This window comes from Rhinatrema bivittatum, chromosome 10 (genome assembly GCF_901001135.1).
Source record: "Rhinatrema bivittatum chromosome 10, aRhiBiv1.1, whole genome shotgun sequence".
In the NCBI taxonomy this organism is placed as follows: Eukaryota; Metazoa; Chordata; class Amphibia; order Gymnophiona; family Rhinatrematidae; genus Rhinatrema; species Rhinatrema bivittatum.
The window spans coordinates 44,172,555-44,199,748 of record NC_042624.1 but is presented as its reverse complement, the minus strand read 5'-3'; the positions used below and the strand labels follow the sequence as shown (position 1 = coordinate 44,199,748).

Genomic DNA, 27,194 nt, shown 5'->3' with positions numbered 1-27,194 from the left:
AATCGTTTTTGAACGATTAAAATTATCGTCAGATAATTTTAAAATCAGACGGTAGTAGATCATAGCAAGCTGACCAACAAGACTGGTATATCAAATCTCTTTCTCTCTCACTCCTTAAGGCAACCATATGTTCCATTTGCAGTGAGAATGCAAGCCGCCCATACCAGGCCCGCAAGTCAGGAGACTTATCTGGTGTTATCCAAACAGCTAAAATAGTACGGCATGCCAGTAATATGGCAGTGTGACCAAATTTATCTAAAGACAATTTATAAGAAGAAAGGGCTCCTCTTAGACCAGATAAAAGCAGCTTGCCCATCCAAACAATAGAAGAGGCAGTACATTGAGCAATTACTGCAATTACTTTTATCCAAAAAGATCTAAGTACCGGGCACAAAAATAATCTATGTGCCAAAGTACCAGTTACTTGATGACACTTAATACATTTAGCAGAGGATAATCTTCCCATCCTACTTCAGCGAACGTCATCACAAAAAATATGATGTAGAATTTTAAATTGCAACTCTTGTAGAGAAAGGTCAGGTATGTTTTTAGACATGAGTTTAAAACACGAATGTAAGTATGTAGAGGGAACATCCATACTCAACGCTTCAGTCCAATATCGAGCTAATGAATCTATATGTGATTTTCAGCGATAGGTTCTACCAAATTCACACCATCCTTTGATGGAATTACCCATTACAATCCTATCAAAAAAATGCTGTGCAAAAGTTGACTCCCTTGCATAATTCTCAACAGTCCAATGCAAGGATTGAAGATAGTGACGTGTCTGTAGGTATGCAAAAAAAAATGCTTTGTGGGAAGATTATAGTCTCTGTCTAATGATGCAAAATCCCGTACTACTGGTGAGTCAGTAACATAAAAATGAAAAATAAATGCTAGACCTTTTTGTAACCAGGCATCAAAAAGATGATAGTTGTCTAGACTAGGTGAAAAATCAAAATTACCCATTAATGGCATTAAAAGAGAAGTGAGAGCAGTCAAGCCTCCATGGGACCACATCCAGTGCCAAGCCTGACGGCAAAGTTGCACCAAACTACGAGGGATATGTAAGGTCCGGTAAACCTTTGGACTTGCTTGGATCAGGTACAAAGGTGACCAAGGTGCAACCATGCTAATAACCAATCCATCATCACAATATGCATATTGATCAAGGATCCACTCTCCTACATAACGGAGTTGGCATGCCACATTGTATTACCTAATATCCGGCAAGCCAAGACCTCCTTCCCCCCGTTGAGACATTAACAACTGATATCGTAACCTTGCTTTTTTCCCAACCCAAATAAATTTTTGGAAGGAAGATTGCAACCACCTTAATCCTTGCTAGTTAGCCAACAAGGCAACATATGTAATTTATAAAGTAACTTAGGCATAATGACCATTTTAAGAAAAGCACATCTACCAAAGAGAGAAAGAGGTAATGAGTGCCAAGCTTTTAGTTGGGCATCCAACTCTATCAGTGTGGTTTTTATATTAAGTTCATATAAATCCAGAGGGTCTCAAGAAATCCAAACCCCCAGATATTTCATTTTATTAGGAGCCCACTTAAAAGGGAACAATCCAGGCCACTGACTTTGCACTCCAGGATCAAGGGCAAGTGCGTCCGATTTAGAAAAATTAATGGTAAGGCCCGAAATAGATTGAAAAATCTTAAAACATTAAATAATAACAGGTATACTAGTCCTAGGCTTACCCGCAAACAGCAAGATATCATCTGCGAACACTGCTAATTTCATTTGATGACGGCCAATATTAATACCTCTAAACCCATCCTCTAAACGTAATTTAATAGCCAGGGGTTCCAGGGCCAAAACAAATAGAAGTGGGGACAAAGGACACCCTTGACGTACCCCACATAAAATAGGAAAGCATTCAGAAAGGGTACCATTAATAAGTAATCTTGCACTAGGACTAGCATACAGGGCACCTAACCAAGATAAAAAGGGGACTGATATACCATAAGATTGTAGTGACCAAAACAGATAATCCCATGAGAGAGAATCAAAGGCCTTTTCTGCATCTAAACTCAACACCAGGGCCTCCACTGTAGGGTGAAAATTTAAAAGTCCAATCAACCGTCTTACATTTTTAACACCTTGTCTTCCTTTAATAATGCCTGTTTGATCACCATGGATAACTGAGGGCAAAAGGAGTCTCAATCTAGCTGCTAGCAAAGCTGCCAGAATTTTTAAATCCCCATTTATTAAAGAAATAGGCCTATATGAGCCCACTTCTTGTAAATCCTTCCCAGGTTTGGGGAGTAACACAATAGTAGATTGATTTTCACTAGGAGTAATTGAGGTTCCCTGAACTAAACTATTAAAGTATGACTTTAATACAGATAAATGTGGAATTTCAAAATCTTATAGAATTCAGGGCCAAATCCATCTGGGCCAGCAGCTGTACCCAACTTAATATCATGTATAATGACATGAATTTCAGAATCAGTTATAGGCTTGTTTAACGAGTTGGACTCAGTAAGATGTGGCCAAGGAAGATTAGAAAAGAAAGACTCCCTATTTAAGAACATAAGAAAATGCCATACAGGGTCAGACCAAGGGTCCATCAAGCCCAGCATCCTGTTTCCAACAGTGGCCAATCCAGGCCAGAAGAACCTGGCAAGTACCCAAAAACTAAGTCTATTCCATGTAACCATTACTAATGGCAGTGGCTATTCTCTAAGTGAACTTAATAGCAGGTAATGGACTTCTCCTCCAAGAACCTATCCAATCCTTTTTTAAACACAGCTATACTTACTGCACTAACCACATTCTCTGGCAACAAATTCCAGAGTTTAATTGTGCGTTGAGTAAAAAAGAACTTTCTCCGATTAGTTATTATTATTATTTGAAAGATGGCTATGTTTCTTTCTATAAAGTTCACTATAATACTCCAAGAAACGATTTGCAATAGCAATTAAAGATGTCTGACTGGTCCCTTTATTATCTTTAATACTAGTAATAAAAGATTTGGGGCCACGTGCTCTGATCAGACTAGCCAATAGTTTACTGGGACGATTACCAAACCAAATCTATATAATTGATATTTGTAATATTTCATAGACTTGGATGCCCGTTGAAACAAAAGTGCCTGCAGACTTTCCCTCAGTTCATTTACTTCATGTTTACTAGATTCTGACATTGCCTTAACCTAAACTGTGCTTGTTTCAATTCCCCAGTTACTTTAAGAATTGCAGCGTTACGCTTTTTATTTTGAGTAGCAACATAGGCTATGATGTGTCCTCGCATAATTACCTTTCCAGCCTCCCAAGAGGCTCGAGGTGCAACATCAGTAGTATTGTTCATAAGCATATATTCTTCCCAACGATCAGTAAGGAAACGAGAAAACTCTTTATCCAAGAATAATCCTGGAGACATACGCCAAGAATATTGGGGTTTTGGATTATGACCAAACAAAATTGTAACTGATATCGGTGTATGATCTGATAGGGCAAAAGTACCTATGGTAGCAGCTGACACCCTGGGGAACAGGAACTCCGATATTAAAAAATAATCTAAACAGGAATAAAACCCATGAGGATGAGAGAAAAAAGTGAAGTCCTGCTCCCCAGGGTGCAATGCTCTCCAGATATCCATTAAATGTAATTCATTGCATAGAAAATTAGAGCCTTTGTTAGTGTCACCCGGTAATACAGGTTTAGGTGGCTTGCAATCCTCCAACTTATTGGCTACCATATTAAAATCCCCACCTAACAGAAGTGCACAATCAGAAAGTTCAACAAGAATTCTCAAAAGACAGGTAAAAAATGTATGTTGATATACATTAGGTGCATATACATTACAAAGTGCCACTCTTTGCTGATTGCACAATCCTTTAACTATGACATAACGACCTTCAGGATCCTGCCATATCTTTTCAGATTGAAAAGGCAGTTCCTTATGGATCAATATAGCCACCCCTCGTTTTCGAGATGAATATGAAGAGAAAAAACATTGCCCTACCCATTCTCTTTTCAGTTTGCTATGTTCTTCCACCGACAGGTGAGTCTCCTGAAGAAACACAATATGTGACCCAGTGCGTTTAAAAGTCATAAGAAGTTTCTTTCTTTTAAGAGGGGAGTGTATGCCATCTACGTTTAGGGATGTGCATTTTACTGTTGCCATATCCTTAGGCTCTTAATAGATATCTCCAAAAAGATAAGGCAACTTATTTGTAAAAAAAAAACCCGGGACTTCCCAGCCTAAACAACCGAGGTCATATGAAAACATCCACCAACAAGAAAGAACCATAAATAACTGACTTAATTTAAAGGATATCCCCCAGGGCTCCCCCCCCCCCCTCACCAATAAGCAAAAACCAGTCAACACAACCACACACCAATCAAACCATTCATACCACAGACATAACAACACACATACCCACATATTCCACAACACCATCAACTGCCCAAAGAGGCTCAGAGCCATTTCTCCCACAAAAAAAACAATAGAGAGAGAGGCTCCCCTCTAGGCCCCCCATGCTTCCCTCCTCCCGAACATCAATAATAGAATAAACATGCATCATTAATAGAACAATATGGAGCAGCACGGTCCTCAAAATTAGTAGGACCTGATACTCCAGTTAAACATTCAAGGTCTTTTGAAACCAAATTAACAAAATTATAAACAAAAAAATCAACATTAAGTAAACTAATACTTTACTCCCCCATTATGAACCAATATTCTCCTCCAACTGCTGGTAAGGTGGTAAGGTAGTTATAAATCTGTCAGCTTCATCTCTAGTGGTAAAAAAGAGAACTTTGTTATCATGGAAAACACGCAGCTTGGCTGGATAAAGTAGACCAAATTTGATGGCACGTTTATGCAACTCAGTACAAGCCGGAGACATAATCTTTCGTTGCGCCATAGTCGCCATTGAAAAATCATTAAATAGGAGAATCTTATAACCTTGAAATTCTATATTCATCTGCTTAGATGCTCGAATAATCTGGGTCTTATACGTCCAGTTCAATATTTTCGCTAATATTGGTCTTGGTCTTTTCGCTGCTTCTCGCACTGTTCCAATTCGATGTACCCGTTCACAGATCATCTGAGATTTAGGAAACTCTAAACTCAATTGTTTCGGTAACCAAGATTCCACAAAATCAGACAATCCACTGTCTTTTACTGTTTCAGGGACCCCAATAATACGAATGTTATTTCTTCGATCCCTGTCTTCCAAGATCTCAATTTTAGAAAGCAATTCTTGTTGAGTAGATTGCAACGTCTCCACACTGCGTTCAGACTCAATCAATCTATCTCCATGGTCAGATAAAACATGTTCTACTTCATCCAACCTTTTCGTTTGCCCTTCCAAAGCTAATTTAATGTCATCCATAGAAGTTTATATTTTAGTTAAGCGAAGGTCTAAGGCTGCTGTTACACTTTGTGATATTTGAAGAAGAGCATCCGATGACAATGAGTCAAGAACCTTAGTGCCTACAGAGGTATCTGCCATCATGACAGCAGAGGAATGAGACCTACAGACTGCACTTTTACGCACGCTCCTCTGTCTCATATCACTGTTTTCCAAAAGACAGGAAACAACCAAGTAGTGCAGTGTGAAATATATGAGAAATAAAATTCCAAATTATAAGTCTTAGTAAAAATTGCCTCAAAATGAAAAATTGCCTCAAAATGAAAAATTTAAAATGTTATATCCAGATTACTTAATGTGAGAATTCACGTTGAGAACATTTCAATGACCAGAAGGGTGCTATAACCAGAGTACTTAGTATGAGAATTCAAATTGAGAACATTCCAATGACCAGAAGGGTTTTGTAACCAGCTAGACTTCAAAAAGAGAAAGTTCCAAAAGACCAGCAGGGAGCTGTAACCAGCGTACTTAGAATGGGAATTCAAAATGAAAAAATTCCAAATGACCAGTACCCTATAAGTACTTAGTATGAGAATTCAAAATGAGAAAATTTGAACAGCAGGATGCTATAAGTACTCCTTATGAAAATTCAAAATAAGAAAATTCCAAAAGATCAGCCAGGAGCTGTGACCAGTAGAGATGTGAATCGTGTGATCGATCATCTTAACGATCGATTTCGGCTGGGGGGGGAGGGAATCGGATCGTCGCGGTTTTGTTTTTGTAAATATCGTGTAAATCGTAAATCGGGGGAGGGCGGGAAAACCGGCACACTAAAACATCCCTAAAACCCACCCCGACCCTTTCAAATAAATCCCCCACCCTCCCAAACCCCCCCCAAAATGCCTTAAATTACCTGGGGTCCAGAGCGGGGGTCCCGGTGTGATCTTTTACTCTCGGGCCTGCGGTGCGTTGTAGAAATGGTGCCGGCGCTACCTTTGCCCTCTCATATGACAGGACAAAGGTAGCGCCGGCGCCATTTTGTTTTTTGTCCCCCGACGTCAGGAGTGTAGGAGATTGCTCCCGGACCCCCGCTGGACCCCCAGGGACTTTTGGCCAGCGTACAAAATGGCGCCAGCCGTACGGCAAAACGATTCGACTGCAGGAGGTCGCTCCCGGACCCCCGCTGGACTTTTGGCAAGTCTTGTGGGGGTCAGGAGGCCCCCCAAGCTGGCCAAAGTCCCTGGGGGTCCAGCGGGGGTCCGGGAGCGATCTCCTATGCTCCTGATGTCGGGGGACAAAAAACAAAATGGTGCCGGCGCTACCTTTGACCTGTCATATGACAGGGCAAAGGTAGCACCGGCGCCATTTCTACAACTCACCGCAGGCCCGAGAGTAAAAGATCACACCTAGACCCCCGCTCTGGACCCCAGGTAATTTAAGGCATTTTGGGGGGGTTCGGGAGGGTGGGGAATTTATTTTAAAGGGTCGGGGTGGGTTTTAGGGTTGTTTTAGTGTGCCGGTTTTTCCGCCCTCCCCCTTCCCCTCCCCCTTCCCCCGATTTACGATTTTTGACAATAAATCGGGGGAATTCCTATTGTATCGCGCTTCTAACGATTTTTGATGATTTAAAATATATCGGACGATATTTTAAATCATCAAAAAACGATTCACATCCCTAGTGACCAGTGCACTCAACATGAGAAAATTCCAAAAGATCAGTCAGGAGCTGAGACCAGTGAACTCAGTATCCAATAACCAGCAGAAACAGATTTGATGAATTTAGATGAAAATCTTCATTGTACAGCCTCACAGGACAACCAAGAGTTAAAAAATTGTATCTCATGATGTCCCATCGCAACGACTCCACCCACTTAATATCCACTGAGAGGAAGGCAGCAGGCAGCAACCTAAGAGTTCAAGTTCAGGCGATCCCAAAATATTAGAATAAATTACTACAGTAAACTGTCTCACAGCCCAAACAGGAGAGCAAAAAGCAAAATCGCTCGTAGACTGCCACCTCGATCGCGCTGCAACGGCTCCACATTTGATCGGGCTACAACGGCTCCACACTTGATCGCTGTGCAACGGCTCTACACACCAGCCGGAGAACAAAAAAATCAGCTATTCCGCAAACACTGAGGCGAAGGCAGCAGGTATCAACCTCGAGGTTCAAGCGAACAAAGCCTAAACAGGTGAGCAAAATAGCAGGATTACTTGTCTGTTGACATTTTGAGTGCGCTGCAACGGCTCCATATTCGATCACACTGCAACAGCTCTGTATCGCAGCCAGAGTAAAAAAAATAATTCTGTAGACACAGTGAACTTAGAGGATTCCAGTATTAGCTGTTTTTTTTAAAACATTGCCAAATTTTATGTTGATCGGGGAAGAAAATCAGCAGGGGGGCCACGGAACTCAAACAGCCACCTCCGATCCCGGTGACGTCATCATCAGAACCCCAGGACATTAGGGGTGTGCATTCGTTTTGAACTTAAATGTAAAACGCTACTTTTTTTTTTTTTAACTTAAAAAAGTGATGAGGCGAAAATAATCGGAACTTTTGGCCAGCTTGGGGGTGTCAGGAGGCCCCCCCAAGCTGGCCAAAAGTTCCTTTTGGGTTGAACGAGGGTCCCGGAGCGAACGCGTGGGGAATCACGTGACGCCGCGTCACTCCGACGTGGCGCCGACGTCACGTGATTCCCCCCGGGTTCGCTCCGGGACCCTCGTTCGACCCAAAAGGAACTTTTGGCCAGCTTGGCGGTGTCAGGAGGCCCCCCCAAGCTGGCCAAAAGTTCCTTTTGGGTCGAACGAGGGTCCCGGAGCGAACCCGCGGGGAATCACGTGACGCCGCGTCACTCCGACATGACGCCAACGTCACGTGCTCCTTGCAAAGGAGTTCAGAAATGGCGTCCTGACCCCGCTGGACCACCAGGGAGTTTTGGTAAGTCTTGGGGGGGGGGGGATTAAGGAGGGTGAGGGGTTTAAATTTTTATTTGCACATATGGACATAGACTCAACTTATGGAATTCTCCATATGTCCATATTGACCGCAAATGACCCCCCCTTTCGACTTATGGACTTATGAACATAAACTTTTGGTCTGCACATCCCTACAGTCACTCTCACACACACTCACTCATTCACTCACTCTCTTTCTCACACACACACCCATGCACTTACTCTCTTTCTCACATACACACACACACACACTCACCTATGCACTCACTCTCTTTGTTACATACATATCCAAGCATTCTCTCTCTCTTGCTCACACCACATACCCATGCATTCATTCTCTTGCATACACAAACACAGGCCAGACCTCTCCTCTTCTTCAAGTCACTGGCGGGATGGGATTGGCCGATGGCTCTGCAGGGCCTCTCTTTTTCTTCTGGCTGACAGCCCTGCCAGTGCCAGGTCTCTTTTATTCTTAGGGATGCCAGCAGGATGGGGAGCACTGAAGGGCATGTGGAGCCTTTTCTTTGCTGCAACCCAGGCCGGTGCAAGGGGATTTGGCGCCCTAGACGAGCCTTCTCCCTTGTGCCCCCCCCCCCTCCCCGGGTCACGCCACCACCCCCCAGTCTCGGCCCCCACTCCTACCTCATTCTCGATCACGCCTGCCGACTGTGAGGTTTTCTGGGTCACAAGCAGGTTAGGCACTGCTCGCGGCCTGCCAAATCTCCACTCCTCTTTGCCACCTCTTGCGGCCCCATATGGCTCGCACCCAGTGGCGCACCAAGGGTCTCCGGCGCCTGGGGTCAATGCATTTGTGTGCCTCTCCAGCATCCCCCCCTTAATCCTATTGTACTAATGCTTAAGATCACAGAAAATCAGTGGAGTCTCTAGACAGAAGAATTGTTGGGGGAGGGGGGGAGTCAAAATGACATTTCTTCATCACACCCACCTCTATAGCATGGATCCTGCTTTAAAATTGGTTATATAAAAAAAAGTGTTAATAAAAAAGTCCAAAGGGTCTTCTGCGTAATTTTAAGAAGCTGGACAATTTCACACTATAAAATTATTTGATAGCCTCATTCAACTAATTCTGTATGGCTATGAGAGTGAAGTCTGGAATTTATAGGAAGGGACAGAATGTCAATACAAATCCTGCACCTCCAGTTCTGTAACTCTGTGCATCCACTGAAATTCCCCCAAACAATGGAGCTTGGATGTTTCCCTTACAGCTCATCATACTAACAGCTATTTTCAAATTCTGGTATCACCTCACAGTAACAGCAGCACAAACACCTTCCACTGCCAGACACATTGTGAACGAACACAAAACCCCACAAAAAAAGACACTCAAAATCTATACTGCAAGGACTCAAACAACAATAACCCTACCTGTGAAAAAACAAGGGTAAATATTACACTGGGTCCTAGAATACCAATACACCACCTACTGAGGAAACAAAACAAACTGATTGCTATAGATCCCTAATCAGACACTATATGCTAGCAGAATCTCTCATCATGGTCATACACACAGAGCAGAGACAGACCCTCACCAAATACAGAATAAGCCACATAAAGTATAAATAGAAATGTGCAGACAAAAACTGAACTGTAAAACACATCATGCCAGACTCTATACAGTGTAACAATGGAAAAACAAAAATTTCACCATTCCTCGTGAAACAAATCAATAAAATCAAGATATATAAATCATTAATCATAATTATAAAATCATACAAATAAAATAATTTCAAAACAGCTGATGAATAGAATACCCAATAATTAAAGACTCATGCAAATTTTGAAAGCTTTACCAAACACCAATAAAATATTTCAAACAGCAGAAACATCACATACTACCCAATAATTAAAATGGTAGTCAATCAAGAAAAATGAATTAAAAAACCCACCTTTACTTACCCTCTCCAGCACTTCTCCTACTCCTTTCCCTTGCAGGCCACACCAGAAACAGCAGTAGCTGCTGAAGCTGTCCTCACAGTAGGGGTGTGCATTCGTTTTTGCCGTATTGGCGATCCGCAACGTATATTGCACTATTCGTAGTATTCTCCACGAATACACGAATCTTCCCCGAATTATACGGCCACCTAAATACAAATTTAAACAAGCCCCCTACCCTCCTGAACCCCCCCAAGACTTACCAAAACTCCCTGGGGATTCAGCGGGGGGTCCGGGAGCTATCCCCTGCACTCACACCCTTGGTGCTGGTTTCATCATGGCGCCGATAGCCTTTGTCACAGGGGCTACCGGTGCCATTGGTCAGCCCCTGTCACATGGCCATTGGCGCCATCTTGGGCTCATACCATGTGACAGGGGCTGACCAATGGCACTGGTAGCCCCTGTGACATAGTATGGGCAAAGGCTATCGGCGCCATTTTGAGTACTGGCATCGGACGGACGGCATGCAGGAGGTCGCTCTGGGACCCCCATTGGACCCACAGGGACTTTTGGCCAGCTTGGGGGGGGCCTCCTGACCCCCACAAGACTTGCCAAAAGTCCAGCGGGGGTCCGGGAGCGACCTCCTGCACGCCGGCCGGCCGATGCCAGTACTCAAAATGGCGCCGATCGCCTTTGCCCTCACTATGTCACAGGTACCGACGGTCGAGGTAGAAAATTCCGCAGGTGTTCAGAAGGTCCTATAACACCTCATTCATAAGGTGCTGGAACACCGCCGGAGCATTACATACATAAGCCGAAAGGCATCACAAGATATTTGTAATTGCTTTAAATAACAAGGAGAAAAAAGTAAGGTTAATCAGTATGAACATGTAATAATGAATAGTCATTCCTTCTTTATATATGTTCTATTAACAGATCGAAAACATATATGCTGTCCATTTCAACTAATCCAAGCAGCTCTGAAAGAGGATTCCCAAATTGTTGGTATAAATGAGATAAATAAGCTAGGGCAAGAAGAAATAATGAGACCCATATTCAAAAGCATTTAGCCATGATAACTTCTGAGTTATGGCTAAATGACTATTTGGGCACTTGCCAGGCTAAGTTCTAGACTGATAACTTATTATCCGGTTCAAATTTGGCCAGATGAATTAGGAACATTCCGGGGCATAACTGGGAGCAGCAGAGCTAGCCAGATTAGGTATATAGCTAACTCTGATATTCAGTTATCTGGCTAAGTATGGTCACCTCGTCGACCTGTCCTAAAGTTAGCTGAGAATATTCAGCAGTGTACCGGTGCCACTGAAAAGACAAGCTAACTAGCCGAGCCACACAGCGGCTGAATATGAACCCCAATGTGTAATGTTTTTTAGACTGCTTTTACCTGTGTGGTTTAATTCATTGTTGCTAGTTTTGAAGACCCTGTTTCTGGGGAGAACCTTTAGGCCAGTTCTGGCTTATTTATTTGGATGTTATATTTATTTACTCAGCTCTGATCAGTTTTTCACTATCTGGTGAAGATTCAAATGGCAGCAACAAGGTTACAAATACCGCATCGCACCATACTGAGAGGTGTGCTCCCAGCCAGGGCCGGTGCAAGGGTATTAGGCGCCCTAGGCGAAACGTCAGCTATGCCGCCCCCCCCCCCACCAATTAACTTACATTGTGCATTAATGAAAATAACGAAGTCTGTATTTATAACAGAACACTTATTTGACATTTTTATGCCATGTAAACCATTGAGATGATTTGTCTTATCGACGGTATAGAAACGCTTTTATAAATAAATAAAAATATATAAAATAAACATAAACCAAAGCTATACTTGTTGCTCAAACAAAAAAAGCAGACACATCACATAATATTAAATAATTAAAATGGCAGTCAATCAAGAAAAATGAACTTAAAAAGCCATCTTTACTTACCCCCTCCAGCAGCTCTCTTACTCTTCTTCCATGCAGGCTGTAGTACACACGAGAAGCAGCAGTAGTGGCTAAGCTCTATACCAGGGGTCAGGAACCTTTTTGGCTGAGAGAGCCATAAACGCCACATATTTTAAAATGTAATTCCATGAGAGCCATACAATATGTTTAAAACTAAATACAAGTAAATGTGTGCATTTTATGTAAGATCACACTTTTAAAGTACAATAAGTCTCTGAAAATATTACACCAGGCCTTAAGACACCAATACATCTCCTATTAGGAAAACGGACCAAGTCAGGCTGCTATAGAGTCCTACACAGAAACAACACACCAGCAGAAAACCTCACCTGAATCACGTGCTGTCCCTCACCTAACATAGAATAAAGAGACCAAAACGCATAACAAGAAGCATGCAGAAAAAACTGAATTGGAAACTGGAACAAGCCAGAGTCACTGTATGCAGTGTAACAAAGGAAAAAAGAAACATCACCCATCCTTATAAAACAAATCAAGAAATATAAAATCATCAGCAGTAAACTGTACTAACAAAAAGAACATATTTCGAAACAGCTGATGAGTGGAATATCCAATAATTAAAAACTCATATAAAACATTTCCAGATACCAACAAAATATTTCAAAATAGCAGACACAAAGACCCAGTAATGAAAAATAATAAGGATACAAAAATTTTTTTGCTCTGCATACCTGGGAACATTTGATATCCAGGTGTCCTGAGATTGTTCTGAATTAGCAGGAGGTGGGGTGGTTTGCTTGGAACTTTCTCCTCTCTCAGTCACATACCAGCGCTCTCTCTCACACTGGCTCTCAATGACACACCTATACACACATGCTCTCAGTACTCACATATACACATGTTTTTTCTCTCTCATATAGGCTCTTAATTACACATTTACACACATGCTGTCTATCTTTTCACGCTTACACACACACACACAGGCTTTCAATCACATAAATACATGCTGTCTTTTTCTCTCACACACAGACTCTCATTCACATGCTTACAAACATGTCCTCTCTTTCTCTCATTTACACACAGGCTCTCAATCACATACTCACATGCTCCGTCACCTAAATCAGCTCTCAATCACACACAGACACACATGATCTCTCTCTCTCATTTAAACACATGCTCTCAATCACATACTCACATGCTCCATCACCTAAACCAGCTGTCAATCAGACACAGACACACATGATCTCTCTCTTACTTATACACACAGGCTCTTAATCATACATACACATGATTTCTCTCACACACAAAGGATCTCAATCATACACACATACTCTTTCACACAAACTTACACATACAGGTTCCCAATGGTAAACTTACATTCATGCTCTCTCTCTCACAGGCAGGCTCTCAATCACAGACATACTCTCTTTCACATACACAGGCTCTCAATCATTCACATACATGCAATCTCTCACTCACACACACAGGATCTCAAACACACATGCTTGCTCGTTCATTCACTCTCTCTCTCCCCCACCCCGGGAACTCGCGGCAGCAGCAGCCTCCTCCCAACGCTAACCTCTTCATTTTCAGCCCTCGCGGAGGAGGAGTCACATCGGCCGCGGTTGAAACTCCAATTTCCTCCGAGCCGCGCTGCAGTCTTCTTCCCGTCGGACACTAGCGTGGCCTCTTCTTCCCGCGCAGGCACCCGATGCTCTCCACTTCCTCTTCCGGGCCGCGGGAAGAAGAGAGCACGCCGGTGCCGCTGACTCAGCGGCACCAGCGTGCTCTCTTCTTCCCGCGGCCCGGTGGAAGTGGAGAGCATGGCACCCGATGACTCCAGCGCTGGCACCCGATGACTCCAGCGCTGGCACCCGGCTGACTCCAGTCGTGCCCGGCGTGCTCTCTTCTCCTCCCCCCCCCCCCCCCCCCGCAGGCCCGGAAGAGGAAGTGGAGAGTATCGGGTGCCTGCGCGGAAGAAGAGACCACACTAGCGTGGTCTCTTCTTCCCGCGCAGGCACCCGATGCTCTCCACTTCCTCTTCCGGACCGCGGGGGGGCGGGAAGAAGAGAGCACGCCCGGTGCTGCTGACTCCAGCTGTCCTGCCGCGTTCCGCCCGGGCTGACAGCAAAGGACTCACATGCTTGAAAGCGCGGCTCTCTTAATTTTACCGGGGCAGTGCCGCCCCCGGGAAGCTGGCGCCCTAGGCGACCGCCTAGTTCGCCTAGTGCTTCCGCCGGCCCTGCTCCCACCTACTTTCAGAGTGGGGCAGAGGGATAGGATAAAGTTGGCTGAAGGATGGTTTACCAAATTTTTTTCTAAAGCCTTCAGAAATTATTTGAGTAGGACTGTACTCAATTATCTGAAGTACTGTTGTGTATTTCCCAATACAGATTTTGATGCAAAAAGGTCTCCTTCCAGTACTGGCCCTTTAGTAACTCTTTTTGACCAAACTAGCATCTCTGTCAGAAAGTGGGTATGACTAACCCATAACTTAATAAACAAGCATGAAACACTCTACCTGTAGATTAGTTGCCATCATATATATTTAGGCAGAAGTACAGTGCTATGTAACTTTCTCTGTCAACTTGCAGTTGCCTTGGCTTGTTATCTCACCATCAGTCTATCACTTTACTTGCTTTTGTGTCCAAAATATTTCTCTTATTTCATATGTAGAACTGAAAATAAATTGTATACACCCATTACAGCACTACCCTAACTTTGAAAGCATCATTATAATAGCCCACTATGCCAAAACTTTACCTGCAATGCAAAGAACCTGGCATCCGTAATATTCACCTTCTATATTTCATGAACCAGAGCAGATTTTTGGAGTTGCATATAAATTGTGATTACTAGAAACTGGAAGAGCTTGACAGTAAATAGCTAGCGCTGCACTTGAACTAACTTCTCATACACTTCATCAAAGCACAACCACCTGTTACCATCAGGGACATTGCTCTGATTCAGTTTGACTGCACAGTTAAACCTTCGTCAATTCCCTAAGGCAGTAGTATTCACTCCCAGTCCTCGAAGGCTGCCAACAGGTTGGATTTTCAAGATATCCCTAATGAATATGCATGAGAGAGATTTCTGTGCACCTGCCTTCATTGTATGCAAATATATCTCATGCATATTCATTAGGGATATCTTGAAAACCAGGGTTGGTGGTGGTCCTCGAGTGCTGGGAGTGAATAACTCTGCTATAAGGAAACCTGTAATTCCAATGTTGGTACAATTGCATTGGCTGCGCATAGAGCAAAGAATCAAGTTCAGGGTACTCGTCTTGGTATTTAAGGCTATTAATGTGCTTGAGCCTCCTTATCTGAAAAATTTGTCTACTAAATATGCCCCCTTGCAGTCTCTACACTCAGTAAATAAGCAACTTCTGGCGGTACATTCCATTAGATAATTTATAAACTGAATGGCAGTCAATCAAGTCAAACAAATAATAATACTAATAATTGATCTTCCCATCTCTCATTGGCAAGCTTCACTTTTGTAGGGACAACTCTCTGGAATGCATTGCCAGATGAGCTGCGGATAATTGCTGATTATGCTTAGTCTCATAAACAACTGATGATGTTTCAGGAGGCCATTTCTTAGGAGAAGTTACTTAGGTTCATTCATTAGTAAGAAGCATAGTTTCAGTTTTAGTCGCACAGAGGGAAAAGTTTGGAGATGGGCCTAGCATCAGTATATATGCTATGGGAGTGGGAGGGGAGAGGGTATCCCAGTTATTGAGAGACACAGTGTTTCCTCCCTACCCCGTTTCTCCTCCTTCCCTGCGCTCCTCTCCCTGCTGGCAGGAGGGAACCGTACTTACCCGCATTCACTCTCCAGCCACATGGTTCCAGTTCCCCTGCAGATGGAACTGTATAGTCGGTGCTGGCAGATCCTGCAAACCACAAAATCTAGGGATGCTACATGATTCCTACTGCAGCATTTGAACCATTTGGTAAGGAAAGATATTTTTCATTGGTTTTATTCCTGCCAGCAGGGAAGTAGATGAGGAGAGAGGGAGGAGAGGGTGGGAGGGAGACCGGGGATGGAAAGCGACATGGAAGAGCTAGGAGAGAACTGGAGCAGATTGGGTTGGGGAGGGAAAGGAGCTATGACCCAATTCTGTGTTTGCCTGCTGCATTTCTCCACAAACCACACATGTATGCCTTTGCTTGAGACTAATGGGTGTGCTGCATCTTAACTGTTTGAGTAAGGACCTTGATACTAGCCCATAATACCAAACTTGTTGGTAGAACACACATCTTCTGTTGTCTGTCATATGTAACCAGATGGGCAAGCTACTGGGATTCTCCCTTGTATCATCAATATTAATAATGATTTGATCTTGCATGGTAACTTTTCAGTTAAAGAATATCCTGATGCATTGTATGATCCAGCTCAGAAACACACAGCGTATAGAATTGTCTGTAGCTGAATGGCCCTGCAGCTGATTTCAAATCACCCGAATTTTAAGCGGCCCGCACATGTAAAATCTGGGGGTTACATGTGTGGCCGTGCGCACGCTGAGTGCATTTTAGAAATGACCCGGCCACACATGTAATCCCCGATACGTGCAGAAGTGCTGGGCCATTGAAAAGGGGCGGGGACTGGCTGGGCCAGCAGCCATTAGGCTCTGTCCTAGGGAAGTGCATGCCGGTAGCTGGCCTGCATATGGAACTTACTTCATCTATTCAGATGAAGTAAGTTCTAAAATTAAAAAAAAATAAGGTAGAAAAAGAGGTTTTAGGGATCGGGGAGGAGAGCAGAAAAGGGAGGCAGAGTAGGAAGGGGGATAGGGAACTATAGAAGGCCTACGTTGCCGCGAGTCCCGACTTGTCCAGACATGTGTGCACGGATATTAAAATCCGGCGCTTGTTTGAAAATTGACCTCTATGTGTACACTGTATGTTCTTGTTTGTTGGGTTACCTTAAGAGACAGATATCATCTACAAGTGATGGAGCCATGAATGACCAACCTTCATAAAATAGGTTATAGAATATGCAGGAAGAAGGCTGCAGTATCTGATTATAAGCACAGAGAATATGTATTTTGGACTTCTGTATATGTGAATCTTCTTTCAGTCATCATTAACAAGGATTAGCAAGGAAAAAGTCAGTGCACGACAACAGGACTCGAAGCTGAGACATGGGGCTCAGCTCTACTAATGATGCTGAATGTATATTTCACTCCTGAAGTGTCAGTTTACTTGACTATAATTAGAAAGTAATAATTGTCACTTTAGAGACTTGCATATATGCTATTCCGTGAAAGAAGGTATTTTGCATAAACATTTCTGTTGTAATTTTGATGAGTACTGGAGAATATTATCAACATCATATCTGCTAACTTTATTTGCTAATTATGTGTTTACAATCCCAATTTATTCAAGGCATTGCTTTCCTGTTTCTAGACTCTTCGGAAGAGCTGTCTGGGTAAGAATGCTTCGTATCTGTTTGGTAGTCGTTCTAGTCTCATTTCTTGTACTCAGAGCCATGACAACTTTGCTTTCTACTGCCAAAGAGGATCAATTAGCCATATTGAGAAAGCAGGAGGACTTTCTTAGAAAACCCTCTCTGGATTCCTTTACTCTGATCATGCAAACATTCCACAGAACAGACATTTTGCTGAAACTCCTGAATCATTATCAGGCTGTTCCCCGTCTGCAGAAAGTGATCATTGTGTGGAATAATGTTGGAGAAAAGCCACCAGAAGGCCTGTGGCACTCTCTTGGACCACACCCCATCCCAGTGATGTTCAAGGAACAGGCTGTGAACAGAGTGAGGAACAGGTTCCAGCCTTTTCAAGAGCTGGAAACAGATGGTAAGGACCAGCTTTCACTACGTCATATTGTTGTCATATCCATTATTCAATATGTTGTTACCTTATGTAATCCGTCTTGGGCCCATCTTTAGGAAAAAGCATAATATCAAATGCTTATAAATAAATATGCATTACTTCAGGCTGCAGGGGTTTAAATCTCCTTTGTGTCTCTGAAAGAAAAGGCAAAGCATGACTAAATATGTGTCCACAGGAGGTGCTTAAACAAATGGCAGATGAAATTTAATGTGGACAAGTGCAAGGTGTTGCATATAGGGAAAAATAACCCTTGCTGTAGTTACACGATGTTGGGTTCCATATTTGGAGCTACCACCCAGGAAAAAGATCTAGGCATCATAGTGGATAATACTTTAAAATCGTCGGCTCAGTGTGCTGCAGCAGTCAAAAAAGCAAATAGAATGTTAGGAATTATTAGGAAGGGAATGGTTAATAGAACGGAAAATGTCATAATGCCTCTGTATCGCTCCATGGTGAGACCGCACCTTGAATACTGTGTACAATTCTGGTCGCCGCATCTCAAAAAAGATATTGTTGCGATGGAGAAGGTACAGAGAAGGGCAAGCAAAATGATAAAGGGGATGGAACAGCTCCCGTATGAGGAAAGGCTGAAGAGGTTAGGGCTGTTCAGCTTGGAGAAGAGAAGGCTGAGGGGGGATATGATAGAGGTCTTTAAGATCATGAGAGGTCTTGAATGAGTAGATGTGACGGTTATTTACACGTTCGAATAATAGAAGGACTAGGGGGCATTCCATGAAGATAGCAAGTCACACATTTAAGACTAATCGGAGAAAATTCTTTTTCACTCAACGCACAATAAAGCTTTGGAATTTGTTGCCAGAGAAGGTAGTTAGTGCAGTTAGTGTAGCTGGGTTCAAAAAAGGTTTGGATAAGTTCTTGGAGGAGAAGTCCATTAATGGCTATTAATCTATTATACTTAGGGAATAGCCACTGCTATTAATTGGATCAGTAGCCTGGGTTCTTCTTAGTGTTTGGGTAATTGCCAGGTTCTGTGGCCTGGTTTTTGGCCTCTGTTGGAAACAGGATGCTGGGCTTGATGGACCCTTGGTCTGACCCAGCAGGGCAATTTCTTATGTTCTTATGTTCTTAAATATATCCACATTGGCTGCAGTCCTGCCAGCGATTAGTTTACAAAGTGTCATGTGCTCTGTGATGCTCAGTGCAGAGCAGATCATCCTGCAGCATTGTGGGATAATTTCCTCCCCAGTAGCTCACAGGACATGCCACTCCAGAATACTACAGAGCTGCTTGTTTTGCATATCACAGCACTTGCTGCAATTCAGAAACTAATTTAGAGCCAGTACAGAAGGTTTTTGGTTTTTTTTTTTTGTTTTTTTTTAAGGTTTCCCTTTAATGAGCAGGTGCAAAGGTCAGGCAGAGTAGCACGTGCACTTTTGGAAATCCTGTATATGCATGCCGCTTTCCTCTTCCAAAGGAAATACGTCCACAGGAATGTCTCCTTTCAATCGAGCTTTTTCTGCACATGATGGAAGCTACTGGTAATTTTCAGTCAGGCCAGTTTACCTGAGTAAATACCAATTTGCTCATAGAAATGGCTTTGAAATTTGTCCTCCTTTTGCCTCTGTAGATCCTGGGTATTCTTCTGGGTGCTTAGCCTCTGGTGGCCTCTGATCTCTTGGTTGGCCTACATGGGGTTTGCTTCAGAAGTGGAGGGCTCTCTGAAAGGCTCTGCCCAGAGCTAGGCTGCTGCACAAGAGTGCACTTACATTTTTGTGTCAGCTGGGTTGAAGTGCTGCTTCATCTAACCCATTGTATCTAGAAGCTATTCCCCTGCTTCACCCCTGCATAAATGCATAATGCTATGTTTTTGTTTACAGTCAAAAATAGGAGCTAATATTACATGTTATTTTTCTATTTCAGCTGTTCTGATGATGGATGATGACACCCTGGTTAGCGCACATGATCTGGCTTTTGCTTTCTCTGTTTGGCAGGTCAGTGTTCATGCACTTTTATTGAGAGGCTCCGAGGGGCTGGACATTTTCCTTGCTTGTGGTGCTTGCTTGCTGCCATACACAATTTTTTTTTTTTTTTGCGTCAGTGCAAGTAAATTCGAAGCCTCGGGTACATAATGTATCCAGCATTACACACACATTATTCTTGTACTGGACAAGCCTAGAGCTGCCAGTTAAAGTCTGCTGCTATTTTAAAGAGATGACAGCCCCAAGTACATGAGTGGGGCTGTCATCTCTTGTTTCAGTATCAAAAGTGAATTTTCCTCTAAATAGTGGTCAGGTGCAGTCCTGTCTGAGTAAGCTCTTTTTGTAGTAGCAGCACATTTTCAAAAGTACTTTTATACAAGTTAAGGAACTTGCTTTATTCTTGGAAAGGATTTCAAGTCACTGTGGTGGCACAGATGGAGCATGTTGTATGAAACTGCCAAGTTGGAATGTTACAGCAGCAATGATCATGAAAGAGTTCAGAAACTAGGAGGGGCTACCAAAGTTAAGGCAGACAACGCCCTTCCCAGTCCTGGCTTGATGAGCCCACAGCTACTCAGGTTTTCAGGATATCTGCTATGACTACACATGAGATGAATTTACATATAGTCTGTCTTCAATGTGTGCATATATAATATCAAGACCGGATAAACGGTGGAGATAAAGCGAGACACACGTAAGTATAATACAGGCAGGCAAGAGTGTGTCACGATAGCGTATTGAATCTGCAGACAGTTTGAACAGAGTCCAAATACAGATGTCCAAACAAATTTTAATTAGAAGAAAATCAGAAATTCAAGTATCTAAGGCAGCAAATAAGTACGCTACAGAATAATGCAAGAGTGATATAACTGAAAGTCCATATTGGGTCCCCCATCACGGTCCGTGTTTAGCAGCAAGCTGTGTCGGGAGAGACGGAGAAGACCCAAGGGATACTAAAAAATTCCATGATATATAAACATAACGATAGATGGCAGTTAAGAACAGCAGATCACACAAAAGAGCAAAGCCAGCCAAGGAATAACAATAACAAGAAATCATACTGTTGCGATGCCACGATGGGACAAACACACAAGCGGCCTCTCGCCTCCTGCCAGCAGATGCCGGCTCAGTTTTTCTTGCGGCCTGGAGCCTCAATGATGACGCCTGCCTCTCAGCATGGCCTGGATGCCACCGACGCTGGCTCCTGGTGCGGCCACCGACGCTATCCTCTGCTTTGCAGCACAACGCAGCCAACTCCACTTCTTTTTGCAGCTTGGATGCCGCTGACACTAGCTCCTCCATACAGCTGAATCGCTGCCGATGCTGGTGCTTCTGCCCCGACATCTCTAGATGTGCACACGCACGTCTCTTTACAATTAAAAGGGCCCGCGGCAGGAAAAGTCCCATCAGTTTCTCAACATTCCAGCTGCCCAGGGCTCTCTGTCAGTTCCTTGGGGCCTTCACAATGGATCCTCATGGTCGTCCATGGTCTCTTCGTCCTGCATGGTCTTCTCTGATCATTCTTCTGTCTTGATGGTCTTCATGTTCCTTGTTAGATGTTCCTGGTCTCCTTGTTCTTCATGGGAGCTCCTCCATGTTCAGTGCTCCTGGTCTCTCGTCAGTTCCTCATCCAAGTCTTCTGAATCTTGGCCTCGTCCAAGCCTTCTGAATCTTCAATCAAGTTCCTGATGTTCCTGTCTTTGTTCTAAAGTCTGCATTCTAGATCCTTGCTTGTCCCTCCTCCAGGCGTGCCAGTGATGTGGTCCACAACCAGCCCATGGGGGCCTGTAAAGGGCGTTTCCTGACACAAGGCTTGTCTCCAAGACCATCTTCTCTGGATCAAGTCTTCAGAGTCCATCCTTGTTTTTAGAGTTCCAAGTTCTAAGTCAAGTTCCAAGTCAAGTTTTGAGTTCCTAGCCATGTTCCTAATTCCAGGTCTCAAGGAGCTTGTCCAGACAGCGGCTCTCCATGATCCTTGTTCCAAGCCATGTCCTGGCTCCCATCCTCATCTGAGTCTCAGTCCCGAGCTTGTTTAGCTCCTGACTTGCTCTGCAACCAACCTGTGCCAGGTTGTGTAGGGCGCGCAGCAAGACAGTGTGGTCCATGACCAGCCCTTGGGAGGTGTAGGGTACAATGCGATGCAGTGTCCATTGAAGCTGAACTCTAACTTGAACCTGAGCCTTTGTCCATGTTCCTCATCTACAAAGCCTTCATTCGTGTTCCTCGTCTCCAGATCCTTCATCCAAGTTCCAAGCTTTCAGTGTCTTCGTCCATGTTCCTCGTCATGCCATGTCCTGTCCTCAGCCTTCGTATGTCCTGACTTGCTTGTCGTTCCAAGTGGAAGGTCCAGAAGGGCTATTGAGTGGCCAGAGGACTACCCCAGAGACCAGCATTGCATTGTTGGGTCTCACTCTATGTATGCATGTTCAGCGGAGGTCTGAGAGCTACGTTCCAAGTCCAAGCTACGTTCCAAATCCAGCCAGTGCCTGGATACGCTTGCCTTCAATGATGTGTACCTTGGAGCTCTTCCCTGAGGTCGTGCCATGATCCAAGGACTTACTCTTTCTTGAACAAGCGACAACATCCTGCACTTGCAACACATACCTTCCAAGAAACTTTACGTTACATTGGTTACATGGCTCAAATGTGATTTATTACAAACTAGAAATACACACATAACTTTTAGACTTTTGTAAATGAGATTTACCGAAGATAAAGCATTTAAATGAAAAAGGTACAAAGAGGCGCATCCATACAGGACTGAGATATAAACAGCCAATTAGGAAGCTGTACATTGTTAGGCAAAATTGGAGCACATATTAAACACAGCTACAAAGCATTCCTTGTATGGAGAATTGACACTTTGTTCTCCATGACATATCCTCCCTCTCGCAAGGTCCTTATCAGCATTCTAATAATTCCTCTCAGATGGAGTGTTCCTTGTTAAAATCTTTGGCATCAGATGCCTCTATCATTATCAAGCTGGCTGACAAGGGAGGTGGAGTTGTTGTCATGGACAGAACCATATATAATGCAGAAGTCAATCGTCAACTGGTCACCCCCTCCTTCTACTTGTCCCTTCCCTTTGACCCCCACACCCATGTTACAAACAATGATATCATCTTTAATCCAGGAAGGTCTACAAAATCATTACATTACTTCTCTTGAAACTGACTTCTTCTTTGAGAAGTTTCCCATTATTCTGGTGAAATATATTCTCCCTAAAATTCACAAAACTCTGCAGAACCCTCCAGGTCACTCTATAGTTTTAGGGCTTCATTCTCTACTAGAGCCCCTTTCAAAATGTATTGACAAATTTTTGCAGCCATTTGTCTCCCTCATCCCCTCGTATATCTGAGACTCTGGACATTTCATTACTTTATTGCACGATTTACAACTCCCGTCAGGCCTTTTCTATTTAGTTACATTAAATGTTCCCTATACACTAATATTCCTCAGGAAGAGGCCTTAGCGGTGATTGAAACGGTCCTCAATTAATATCCATCAGACTCTCATGTACCAGCTCAAACTAGCTCGCTTTGCCTTGGCCGAAAACGTTTTTTTGTTTTCAAGATTCCTTTATCAAACAAATCAAAGGTACAGCTATGATAGCTACTCTGGCCCCCAATATCGCCTATCTACATATCGAAGTTTGAATCTAGTTGGATTCATAAAACATGCCATACTAGGTCAGACCAAGGGTCCATCAAGCCCAGCATCCTATTTCCAACAGTGGCCAATCTAGGCTACAAGTACCTGGCAAATACCCAAAAACTAAGTATATCCCATGCTACTAATGCTAGTGAGAGCAGTGGCTTTTTTCTAAGTCAACTTGATTATTAGCAGGTAATGGACTTCTCCTCCAAGAACTTATCCAAACCTTTTATAAACCCAGCTACACTAACTGCACTAACAACATCCCCTGGCAACAAATTCCAGAGTTTAGTTGTGCATTGAGTGAAAAAGAACTTTCTCTGATTAGTTTTAAATGTGCTACATGCTAACTTCATGGAGTGCCCCCTAGTCCTTCGCTTATCTGAAAGAGTAAATAACCAATTTTACATTTACCCATTCTAGACCTCTCATGATTTTAGACATCTCTATCATATCCCCCCTCGGCCGTCTCTTCTCCAAGTTGAACAGTCCTAAACTCTTTTTAGTTTTTCCTCTTAGGGGAGCTGTTCCATCCCCTTTATCATTTTGGTCACCGTTCTCTATATCTTCTCCATCGCAACTATATCTTTTTTGAGATGCGGCGACCAGAATTGTAACAATATTTAAGGTGCGGTCTCACCATGGAGCGATATAGAGGCATTATGACATTTTCCATTTTATTCACCATTCCCTTCCTAATAAGTCCTAACATTCTGTTTGCTTTTTTGACTGCTGCAGCACACTGAGCCAACGATTTCAATGTATTATCCACACTAACTTCTGTTTATTAGCTGCCTTACTGACTATCACAAGCACAAACACATAAACATACTAAATAGTATACCCAAATAGTTTACGTCTCCCCAATACTTAAAAAAAAAATCCCAAGCAAAACTTACTGATTCCTTTCAGCCACCAGCAAGCTGATCCTCTCCTGTTAGTGCTCTCACTAGATTGTGGGTTACTGAGCTCTTCCCTTGCAATATATCTTGTGCTTCTAAGGTAAATTAGTACAAAACAATCCCTTTGGAGATTTACTCTACAGTTAGTTGTCCTGAGTGACTCTGCTGTTCTGATTAACAAATGATGGTACCTAATCAAATCAATTACACAATCAACACCATTCCAAGGTGAGTAACTGAACTTTTCAATCTTGTTACTTAGGTATACACTGTTTCTAGCTTATTTCTAAATTCTGTCTACCTTTCTTTTTTTGTTTTAATATACAAACATACTAACTTCTGCTTATTAGCTGCCTTACTGACTATTAAAAGCACAAACACACTAAATAATATACCCCAATAGTTTACTTCTCCCCAATACTTTAAAAAAAAATCCCAAGCAAAACTTACTGACTCCTTTCAGCAACCAGCAAGGTGATCCTCTCCTCTCAGTGCTCCCATGGGAACATTTTCAAGCAATTTATTCCTATCTGCCTTAGATTTATAGGCAACATAATCCTCATTTTTTTATGTTTCTTGATTGGCTAAACACCTGAGATGTCAACCTGCACTTTGTACATAATATTCAGGCCTTCCAGATCCCCTTTCTCAATATTTTGGTAAATGTCGATGATAACACTCTGTCTACTTCTATCTTTCATAACACCTTGCTAAGATACAAGAGCAATCACCCACAACAATATCCTGTGTTCCTCAAGAGCTGATTACATTGCCCACACTCAAATCATGCAGTCCTGGTTTTATCCAGAGGCTGTCCTGCACAAAAAAAGCAAATAAGCACACTCTGTATATTAATCGGGACCTACTTTTCATTCCTCCTTCTGTCCAGCAGTGCAAAGAATGACCTGCATTCTCCCCTTCTCTAGTAGGATTAACAAAGTCTGCATGAGCATCAGAGGGCATTGGCAAGTTTAGTCCCATGGCCAATATTTTGTGAACTCCCCTTGTTTGCTTTCCAGAGAGGTAAGAATATGCATGATTTTTTGGTTACCTCCAATCTTGGTATACCTAAATATATTCCCTCTAACAGTGGTCATTTTTCATGTGGCTGATGTGTCACTTGCCAATATTCTGCTGTTTGTTCTGACTTCCATCACCTGGTCACCAGCAAAATCTCAGTAGTTTATCTTGTGAGCTGCATGTGCCCTTTGTTTGTTTTATATAGGTATAACAACTCACAAATTAAAAACTCATAGTTTTGAACTTGTCTCTTGTATTCGCTACTCAAGGAGCGAGGCACCCGTAGACCCACACTGGATAGACCATGACTACTCTATTTCTGACTTGCACTTCTTTGCCATAGAGGTTACTGAGCGGCCCACCTGGGAGAGAGCTTTCTCTAACCATTTCATCAAACGTGAATGCCGGATTTTTGAACTATGCACTCTGTCACTTCATGGATTGAACAGAGAAATCCAGTGGTTTGCTTTTAATTGACAGTTCATATAGCTTCTCCTACTTATATGTGCCTCGCCCTTTGATTGGCTGGGTGTCATCTTTCCTATGCTGTTGATTGATCCTTTGTAGCTATGTAATACGTGCCCCACCTTTTTGATTGGTCAGTTCTCCATACAAGGAATCCTCTGTAGTTGTGTAATATGTGCTCTGTCTTTTGACTGACAATAATGTACAGGTTCCCGATTGGTGGTTTACATCTCACTCCTGATTGGATGCATCTTTTGGCACTTTTTTTTCCTTTAAATGCTCTACCTTTGGTAAATCTCATTTGCAGCCATTATTTAGCTCTTGCATTATTCTGAAGCTTATGTGTCTGCTGCCTTAAACACTTGCGTTTCTGATTTTCTTATAATTTAAAATTTGTTTGGACATCTATATTTGGGCTCTGTTCAAGTTCTTTGCAGATCTAATACACTAATGTGACACATTATATGTAATCTCATACATATTCATTCTGGATATCCTGAAATCCTGGCTGATTGGGGGGGGGGGGGGGGGTCACCAGGCCAGGTGTGGGAAGCCCCGTCCTATGAAGTGAGACTGGAGGACCTCAATATATGCATTCAAGATGCAACACTTCCAGTGTAAAAGAAGTCGAAGAGCAAGTGGTTATAAAGTATGGCTGCAGGAGAAAGGTAAAGGAGCTTGTCTTTACAGAAAGGGTAGGAGACGCTCATGGAACAGCCTCCCAGTGAAAACGCTAGGGGTGGGAAATGAAAGGGAAAGATTTCACTAGGGTGTACATTATTGTGGTAGGTAGAGAAAAAGGGCCAGTTAGATGAAGCATTGTCATCTTTATCTAATTTCATATTCTGTGTTTCTATGTTCATAATTATATGGAAAGAACATACAATGTCATATGTGCAAAGTTTTAAATGTATGAAAACACATGCTGGGTGTGTGTGCATCAGGACCTTTGCCCCCATGAAAATAAACCTGCAGTTTCCCTGATAAATAACTTGTACATTAATTCATTAATGTCTACAGCAAAAAAATTAATCTGTTTTCTATAAACTTGCTTTTCTCTTGTGCTACAAGACTGGCTCATGTTTTCATAATCAGGGGCTGTTTACTGAGCTACGCTAATGCATTAATGTACAATAAACAGCATTTGCTCAGTGACCTGTCAGATCGGTTTGTCCCTCCTACCAGCAGATGGAGGTAGATGGCAAGATCTGGGTCTTGATGCTCTCTCTCTGGTGCAGCAGGGAA

At 42.9% G+C, this 27,194-nt stretch overlaps 1 protein-coding gene across 1 annotated transcript in view; it reads left to right on the top strand.

Annotated features, from left to right (window-relative positions):
* Positions 1-7,238: 7,238 nt before the first annotated feature.
* Positions 7,239-27,194, top strand: part of LOC115100090 (exostosin-like 2) — a 35,419-nt gene continuing 15,463 nt past the window's right edge. The window contains exons 1-3 of the mRNA XM_029618290.1: positions 7,239-7,529; positions 17,523-17,932; positions 19,850-19,920. Of these exons, the coding sequence (XP_029474150.1) occupies positions 17,551-17,932; positions 19,850-19,920 (453 nt within the window). The 5' untranslated portion in view covers positions 7,239-7,529; positions 17,523-17,550. The remainder of the gene's footprint in view (positions 7,530-17,522; positions 17,933-19,849; positions 19,921-27,194) is intronic.